This window comes from Leucoraja erinacea, chromosome 4, assembly GCF_028641065.1.
Source record: "Leucoraja erinacea ecotype New England chromosome 4, Leri_hhj_1, whole genome shotgun sequence".
Taxonomy (NCBI): domain Eukaryota; kingdom Metazoa; phylum Chordata; class Chondrichthyes; order Rajiformes; family Rajidae; genus Leucoraja; species Leucoraja erinaceus.
This window is the reverse complement of record NC_073380.1, coordinates 9,877,871-9,887,330: the sequence shown is the minus strand read 5'-3', so window position 1 is coordinate 9,887,330 and position 9,460 is coordinate 9,877,871. Positions and strand designations below refer to the sequence as shown.

The window sequence follows — 9,460 nt, the reverse complement described above, 5'->3', positions numbered from 1 at the left end:
GAATACAAAAGTTGGATAACATAGAACAGGTGATCAATGGTCGGCATGGACTCGGTGGGCCTGTTTCTATGTTATATCACTAAACTAAACTTCTCACTTTGTCATTTGCGATAGTAGCTCTAAATAATGCACCACCAATGGTAAATGTGCTTTTACATGTGCCCCAAGTTCTGGAATTCCTTCCCCAAGTCTCTTGACCCACCAACTTTGTTTTCTCCTCTCAAATGTCTTGGAAGACCTATCTCCATGGCCAAGCCTTTGATTATCTGTTCTGATATCTGTCTCTCAATTACTATGAAGAAAATGTTTTCGCCAATAGCAATTTTAGCTAGTTTGGGGGGAGGAGAGGAGGGGGTTGATCGCGGGCGCGAGCGCGGGTCGGGGCGCGGGCACGAGCACGGGTCGGGGCGCGGGCACGAGCGCGGGTCGGGGCGCGGGCACGAGCACGGGTCGGGGGCGCGGGCACGAGCGCGGGTCGGGGCGCGGGGACGAGCACGGGTCGGGGCGCGGGCACGAGCGCGGGTCGGGGCGCGGGCACGAGCACGGGTCGGGGCGCGCGCTCGCGGTGTGGGTGCCGGCGATGGGAATCGGAGAGCGGGGCTGCACGGAGGAGCGGAGAATCGGGGAGTAGGAGGGAGTAGGAGGGAGACGACAGCCGCCGCCCTCAGCAGGAGCAGCAGCGGGAGCGGGACAGGGAGTGGAGGAGGAGGAGGCGGAGGCCTTGAGATCGGTGAGTGAGTGAGTGAGAGGGGCCGGGGCCGGCGGGCGGGCGGGGCGACGGTCGCCGTTGTTTGTTGTTGATGAACGGGGATATTGTGAGGGAGGAGGAGGAGGAGTTGTCTTCCGTCCGTCCGTCCGCTCCTCGACCACAGTCCTTACCCGAGGCCCCGGGCTGTCAGCCGGCGAGGGGGTTAAACTAGATATAACTGAGCCGGGCCCGTGTCACCCACTCAGCCGGCGATGGCGTCCGGCCCGGCCCTGCTCTGGGCCCGAGCGGAGCGGAGCGGAGCGCCCCCTCTCACTCGCTCCCTGAAATATGTTCCCCTCTACCCCACCGAAATACTTCCCCCTCTACCCTCTCATTCTCCCCCTCTCCCTCTCCCCCATTCCTCCAAATATGCCCTGCCCCATCTCCTTCAAATATGTCCTGCCCCACCCCCCCCATCTCCTTCATTTATATCCCCTCCACCAACCCCCTTCTCTCCCCCACCCCCTTCTCTCTCCCCCAACCCCCCCCTCTCTCCCACCACCCCCCTCCCTCCCCCCCTCTCTCTCTCTCCCCCCCCCCCCCCTCCCTCCCCCTCTCTCTCTCCCTCCCTCTCTCTCCCCCCCTCTCTCTCTCCCTCCCCCCCCCCCCCCCCCCCCTCTCCCCCTCCCCCCCTCCCCCCCCCCCCCTCTCTCCCCCCCCCTCTCTCTCTCTCCCTCCCTCTCTCCTCCTCTCTCTCCCCCCCCCCCTCCCTCTCCCCACCTCTCCCTCCCCCACCACCCCCCTCCCCCACCCCTTCTCTCTCCCCCGCATCCCCCCTCTCTCCCCCACATCCCCCTCTCTCCCCATCTCCCCCCCCCCATTCCTCCAAATATGCCCTGCCCCATCTCCTTCAAATATGTCCCCCCCCCCCCCCATCTCCTTCATTTATATCCCCTCCACCAAATATGTCCTCCCCCCAACAACACCCCCACCTCCCATTCCCTCCCTCACCCCACCTCCTCCCCCCCACTACCCCCTCCCCAAAAAATACGCCGTCTCTCCCCAAGTATGCCCCTCCCCAAAATATACACTCCTCTCTGCCCTAAAATATGCCCCTCTCTTTCCCCCGAAATCTGTTCCCCAATCCCCACAACATGTCCCCTTCTCTCTCTCCCCAAAACATATCCCCTGCTCGCCCCCCCCCAAATATATCCCCTCTCTCCCCCCCCAAAAAATATGATACCCTCCTCCCCAAATTATGCCGCCCTCTCCCCAAATTATGCCGCCATCTTCTCCCCCAAAATCTGTCCCCACCCCCCTTCACCAAATATGTCCCCGCTTTCTGCTCTCCCACAGTCGTCAATCGACTCAGAAACAAGACTCAGAAACTCAGTTAAAGACTCCCTCAGTTTGGATTGTGGAATAACAAAAAAAAACAACAAATAGATCACTGTTATTAATGAAACATATTGTCAAATGGCGGGGCAATTGCAGCATCTGCTATCTGGCACGAGTGCGTTCATGGCCGAAGGGTGGATTAGTGGGGTTGTCCGGTCTCCAGGCACAAGGAAGCCGAGTCTGACAGGGTTTGGACTCGGATGGAGTGTCTGGGCCATGTGGGGAGTGACAGGGAGAGGGCCTTGTTTGTGTGTGTAAGAGGGAGAGAGAGGACCACTGCAGTTGTAACTGCACACTGCTCGGCTGGCAATCACAAGTGTCCATGACCATGACGAAGCAGCAGCAGCAGCAACAGCAGCACGTCTTGTTCTTGTGGATGAGTTGTTTTTGACCAGAACCCGAGTCAAACCTGCGTACTCTTCTTGTAGGTCATAAACTAGTGCAACTTGAGAGAGAACACAGCTTGCAAGTTTGTGCACGTATTGGTGTGACGCTTCAACAAGATAATGTGTTGCAAACTTCTGTTAGCTGTGTCTTTCCCCACATGCATGCAAACTCCCAAATCCGAGAATTCCGGGATCTCTCTGCCACTGCTGACGGAAATAAAACATTGCAGCATCACTTTCCTGGGGAGTTTGTAGGCCCAGCGTTGTGTTCCAGGAAACAGCTGAATGTGGTTTCAGTTTTGTGATTACTATGATGCTGATTTTTAACCTTCCTATTTGTGAAAGAAAATGATGGCTATGCTCTCTGTGGAGGTAAAATACCTTTCAGACTTATTACTGATTTGTTTTTAATGGGTTTACCTTTTCAATGCCATTTTGTTCAGTAAAATCAAATCATGTATAGCAGCATGGAATTTAAATATTTCAGCACGTGAGTTGTTGATTTGAAAGTTCCCTTTTAGTGTACATATATAATATATTTATGGCACTGCTTTGGTGTTTTGATTATGCAGAGGTTATTGTTGTGCATGGGAAGTCAAGTTGTCCAGAATACTCCTTGAAGATAAAATTTAATGTTCTTGTTCTTCTTGGCTAGTAGATTAATGACTATAAATGTCATACTAAAAAAAACTAACAAGATTTTTTATTTCAAAAATTTGACCTCTCTCAGGTCTGCAGTCTATGTCTACTTTTCAGTGCATTTCCCATTAAAAGCTTATGACTACCAGGCTAATTATTTAAATTTGCAGGGACTTTCTATGTGAACTTTTATTGAGTGACTTTGTTGTACAGTCCATTTCCTTTGACCAGAATGGACTGGGATTGCAGCTTGTATAATTACTGTACGTCAGAGTTGATGGACTTTTATTTGATGTTAATGCGCATAGTTTATGATCCTCCTAACTTTGCTTCTGAATCGGAAAGGGCATTGAGTAATTAAATATGACTTTAAAAATATTTAGCGACTTGACATCTATCCAGCTTGATTTTAAAATGGTTAAATGTTGCAGGGTAGGTAATGTTGGTTGTGTTAAGACTACTATTACTTTAAAGATTGTATTGTGTTGCTAACTCTTCTCGGGGCCATGTTTTAATGTTCATAGACATTTCCAAAGAGACTGTGTGTAAGGAGCCCCTGAATAAAGAATATGTGTCTTGTTCTGTGCTTCTTTGATCTCTTATGTATTTCTCTCTACACTCTGCTAATAGACCGTGGTCATTTGAAAAGCAGACTGGTGATCATGTGATGGCAAAGAATCACAGCCATTGAAAGCATTAACGTTGTTCAACATTGGCAGGGTGAGTTCAGGAGATGCAAATAATGACAGTGAGCTGGGTTGAGGATTGAACTACAAGGGTAAAACGTACTGCATGTAGAATTAATCTCAGGCGGCACAGTGATGCATCTGGTAGAGCTGCTGCCTCCCAGCACCAGAGACCCAGTTCCATCCTGACGACAGGTGCTGTCTATGTGAGTTGACGTGTTCTCCCTGTGGCCGTGTGTAGGGAATGGATGTGAAAGTGGGATAACATGGAACTAGCGTGAAAGGGTGATCGACGGTCAATCAAGTGAGTTCAGTGAGCCAAAGAACTTAATTCTTTGTATCTTTCAGTTCAATTAAATTCAATTAGCTGAAGATTGGCCTTATAACTATTGCAGCAGTTGTACGAAGCGGTAGGACTGCTCCTAACTATGCCTGTTGGAAATTTGAGAGGCTATGACAAAATGTGGAGCTGATCTTATGTTTGAAAGAATGACAAGTAATTATATTGAAAAAGAGAATGAGGACAAAGATTTAGTTATACAGTATGTGAAAAAGATCGATGATCTTGTTAGTAGTAGTAAGTCGAGATGCCTGTGTGATCCTGACAAACCACAGCAAGCCAGTACCGTCAGAAATCAGAAAGGTTTACAACATTTCCTGATTACTGACCTACTTGATTTGCAATCAGAAGTTAGGGGAGACGATTATGAGCAATTGTTCTGAAAACCTGTGGAGGCAATGTTGGTTCAACATATTTCAGAATTGCATACTGTGAGAGAGTCCATGAGAATGGCTTTTAAGATGAATGTCTCCATCCAAGTTAATAAGCTTGCAAGATGAAATATTTACATGGGCTTGCAGAATGGTCACATCTGTGGGAATGGCCTCTGAAAATACAAGGAGTGCACCATATTGGTAGGAGAAATGGTGGGGTCTCTAAAGTTAAGCCCAGGCCACTTGAGCAAAAGTGGTGCAGAAAACATTATGGCGGAAACACTTTACTGTTACCATGAGAACCACTTGGCTCAAGCCTGTCGGTTTGGAGCTATAAAATGTTTGAGTTGCTACAAACAAGAACATATAGCCTCTACACGCTTGCCTGAACTGAACAAAACACACTAGAATTGAGCTGTCAGGCAATATTGCAATTGAAAGGAACCAAGTACAGTCAAAACCAAGAAGGGAGGTTTACACAACATTGAGATCATTGAGCAAGAGGAAGACTGGTAGTCAATAGTGTCAATGGCATTCCTGCTGAGTCATTGAGTCAAACAGCTTGGTAACAGGCCCTTCGGCCCAACTTGCCCGTACTGACCAACATGCCCCATCAACACCAATCCAACCTGCCTGTGTGTTGCCCATAACCTATCTTATCCATGTGCCTGTTCAAATGTTTCTTAAACGTTGTGATAGTACATGCCTCAACTACTCCTCTGGCACCACGTTCCATGTACCCACCGCCCTTTGTGTAAAAAAGTTGCCCTTCAAGTTCCTATTAAATCTTCCTCCCCCTTCCTCACCTTATATCCATGAGCTGTGATTCTTGATTCCCTTACAGAGTCGGCAATGCTCATCATATGGTCTTCGAGGTGGACAAAACAATAGGCTTTTGTAGAGTTTACAAAATGGCCTGTTGGAGCAGTGTAGATAACAAGCAACCCCCTCAAAATGCTGGTCCTCTCATTTCTATGCCCAGCTTAATATTGGTAAGATAGCTTGCATTTCCTGATGATTAATATCTACCAGGGTGGCACACTTATGAAATTACCATGGGACAAAATTGACTAAAAACATTCCACATAACTATAGATAAGAAGCTACGGGAGCATTGTTTGTACAATCAGGATGATTACCTAATTACAAAAAAGCCACAGAGGCAGAGAACCTTCAAATACTTGGGAATGTTTAGAAGCTGTATTGGCTTAATATAAAGCTTAGATGAAATACGCCTATATCCAGAAGGAAGTAATTATTTACGTCTACAAGTAGATGAAAAAGAGCTGCGGGCAGTAAATAGAAAAGCGCTAATTTTACAGATATTGCTACAGTATTGATATCTTGATGAAAGATGAAGAAAGGCACTGGAATGAGGATCAATGATATGCATATAATCTCTGCAAGAAATGCCTCAGAAGTTGTTTTTTTCGAGTTATACAGCACAGTATGGCTGACACAGCTTCTGAGTAAGTTATTGAAAGAATGATTTGTCATATCAGTGATCGACACTTGAGAGGATAAGAGGCCTACTGCATGCACATCCCAAAAGTGAAATAAAATGTATGCAAGTTGAAAAAGAGTCCTAAGTGATTTGGAGTTTTGCAATTTTTATTCATAAGACTCTTCACTGATCACAAATCTCTGCTAGTTATGCTGGGATCTGAAATATGCCCACAATGTCTGAATGATGGGTACAAAGGTGGGTTATGTTACCATCTCAGTTTCTCTATGATATTGAATAAAGGGCATAAAGACAAAATGGTACACCAGATACTTTGTTAGAACTATATGATGAGGCTACAACAAAGGTAAAGAACAAAGTTTGTATTATATAGATAGTAGATGATAATGTAATGGCAGTGGAAATAGTTGGACAAAAGAAAGTGCAACAATCCACACTCATTGAATGAATAGACAACAGGGCCATCTGAAGACCGGAAACATCTCACAATATGAAATGAATATCAACCAGGATTGTATAAACTGTTATACAGGACTGTGATCTTGAAAGAGTGTTAGGAAATGATAACGGAAGAATTTAATGCACAGCACTTGGATATTTTTTTAAATGAAAGCAGTGGCCAGAGGATTTGTCTATTGGCCTGGCAATGACATAAAATTAGTAGGCCTAGGCAGTAAATTTACAGGATGTTGGGACTGTTAACACAAACCCTAAAGCAGCACTTCAGGTGTGCCGTTCTCTGTTAAGACAGTTTCTGCAGATTAGAGAGTGAGATACAACATGGAAACATGCCCTGCAGCACACAGAGTCCACACCACCCATCGATCAATCATTCACATATGTTTTATGTTATCCAACTTTTTCATCCACTACCTACACACCAGGAGCAATTTTACAGACAAATTAACGTGCACACTGGCATGTCTTTGGGATGTGGGAAGAACACAGAGGAAATCCATGTGATCACAGAGAGAATGTGTAAAATCCACAGATTCTGGATGGAACCTGGGTCTCTGGTGCTGTGTGGGAGCAGCTGGTCCACAGTATCACAGATTTGTATCGATTGTGATAAACCAGTGGACCAATTTTTGAAATTAAGCCATTCCTACAGGTTAGAAGTCACACATGTGAGCCCATATACTGCTATAACTAAAGAATTAAAATCCATCTTTACCAAGCTCAGTCAAAATGAAAGTACACAAAAATGCTGGAGAAACTCAGCGGGTGCAGCAGTTTTTGTGTACCTTCGATTTTCCAGCATCTGCAGTTCCTTCTTAAACACTCAGTCAAAATGAAGTCATATCAGCCCATGGTCCACAATTCACATCCTTTCATTGTGAGCACTTTATAAATGCTACTGGAATAAAGATTTGTTTCAGTTTTCCTACCATTCATTTTTCAATGGAGAAGCGGGATAATCAAGTCAAGTCAAGTTTATTTGTCACATACACATACGAGATGTGCAGTGAATCAAAATGAAAGTGGCAATGCTCGCGGACTTTTGTGCAAAAGACAAACAGCAAAACAACCAAACAAATTATAAACACAATCATAACACACATATTCTTATTCATAATAAATAATGGAAGGATAAACGTTCTGTAGAGTTATAACCTGGTGAATAGGCTATTGGGACAGACCGAATTGCCTCTAGATTCCGCAAAGTCCTGCTTAACCATCTAATTGTCTCACCGCCATGGAATGTTGTAGGGAGGACTGTGGGATTGAAGATATATCTGAAATATTTCCCACAATGAAGGAACCAATCTGTGGTTCATTTTGAGTCCAGATCATGCTCTAACAATATTTAGGAAATGGAAACTCCATGTAGGGCACCGTCCCCTCTGATTTTGTTTGCTCTGGAGTTCTCCACCCCTGTTGTATAGTTTCCTGCAGGGGGTGAGTGAAGTTCCCATAGTGCGTTCGGCTTCGTACGTTTTACATCAGTTTGCATGATGTAAAAAGCTTTGAAGAAGGGGGGTATGGTTTGAATCAAGCCCATCAAATAACCACGAAAGTGGGACATTCCAAGATATAGAATCAAAGAGACGATAACAAGAAATACTCTTGCCATAATATAGATAGAGCATTGAAATTCTTAAGATTGCTGCTGCACGACAAAATATGTCATCATAAGAAATAATATGATAAACGAGAGGAAAAAAAGTTCAGTGTGTGTATATATACACACATACTCACAATATATAAATATAGAATATAAATCAAATAAATCAAAAAACCGGAACAATCGTTCCAAATTAGTGATAACATATCTGGTAAATTGTAGAGCTATATGGGACTAGGAATTATTCAATGAAAGTTTGCTGTAGATTCCGCAAAGTCTCTGTGGACCATTTAATTGTAGCACTCAATACCATGGAACGTTGTAGGGAGGACTGTGGGATTGAAGATATATCTGAAATATTTCCCACAATGAAGTTGAACCAATCTGTGGTTCATTTTGAGTCCAGATAATGCTCTAACAATATTTAGGAAATGTAGAAACTCCATGTAGGTGGCACCGTTAAGGCCCTCTCCCATTTTCCCGAGTTACTCACGCATTCTCCCAAGGTTTCCCCTTGATTCAAACTCGGAGATGCCAGCGTAGCTACTCGGGGCTATTTTTTTTACTCGTGGACATTTTTCAAAATGCTGTAAAAACGTCCCGACTTACAAAAAATGCCCCGAGTACCTACAGCTGGCATTACGAGCTGCTACAAAATATCTACGGACTCACTACGGACATTCTCCGAGTTTGAATCAAGGGGAAAACTCGGGAGAATTCGTGAGCAACTCGGGAAAGTGGGACAGGGCCTTTACCTTTAAGAAGATTCAAGAATCAAGAGAGACAAGAGTCAAGATTGTTTTATTGTCATATGTCCTAGATAGAGCAATGAAATTCTTGCAAATGTGCTAATTCAACTTTGTTACAAGGAACTGCTGTAGTACATGAAATAACCAATCTTCTGGAGGAATTCAGTGGGTCGAGCAACATCTGTTGGGGTGAAACGTCCATATTTCCTTCCCCCTACTCCCCCAGATGCTGCTCGACCCACTGACTTCTTCCAGCAGAGAGCTTGGTGCTCCAGATTCCAGCATTTGCAGTGTTTTATGTCTACTGTATATAATATTAGTTATGAGCTGTAATTGCTGCTTTGCAGCTGTTATTTATCTAAGAATCATGTGGGGTCACTAACTGCTGCTGTTTATTCTTTAAGGAGCCTAAAATGACATCTTGATGTGACTTCCTTGTGGGTCATATCCACTTATCTAACTTCTACTGATTCATTTTGATGCATGTTGGGAATTCAAAAAGAATACATATGCCACAATTTTTTCTTGTCAACAAAGAAGGTATATATAGCACTGTGAATTCAGATAATTTCTCTGATTTACAGCAGCAGATTGAAAGGAATGTGGAGAAGTGGCATCACCGGTAGATAGGGTAGTGTAGATGGCTTTTTTGTCACGTTGGCCTTCATCA

General features: G+C 44.8%; 2 protein-coding genes across 6 annotated transcripts in view; both read left to right on the top strand.

The window, feature by feature from the left end:
• The first annotated feature begins 246 nt into the window (after nucleotides 1–246).
• On the top strand, nucleotides 247–738 carry LOC129696009 (uncharacterized). Its single transcript, XM_055633427.1, has one exon. It carries the CDS (start codon nucleotides 247–249, stop codon nucleotides 736–738), a length of 492 nt encoding a protein of 163 aa, XP_055489402.1.
• The window catches only part of LOC129696142 (NEDD4-like E3 ubiquitin-protein ligase WWP1), a 93,802-nt gene continuing 84,897 nt past the window's right edge, over nucleotides 556–9,460 (top strand). Inside the window, exons 1-2 of one of the 5 annotated variants that reach the window (XM_055633654.1) lie at nucleotides 557–730; nucleotides 3,742–3,831. The gene's annotated coding sequence lies outside the window, so the exon portion shown is untranslated. Of the gene's footprint in view, nucleotides 731–3,741; nucleotides 3,832–9,460 lie in introns of all 5 variants that reach the window. The other 4 variants (XM_055633656.1, XM_055633655.1, XM_055633652.1 and 1 more) reach the window with 4 other exon arrangements.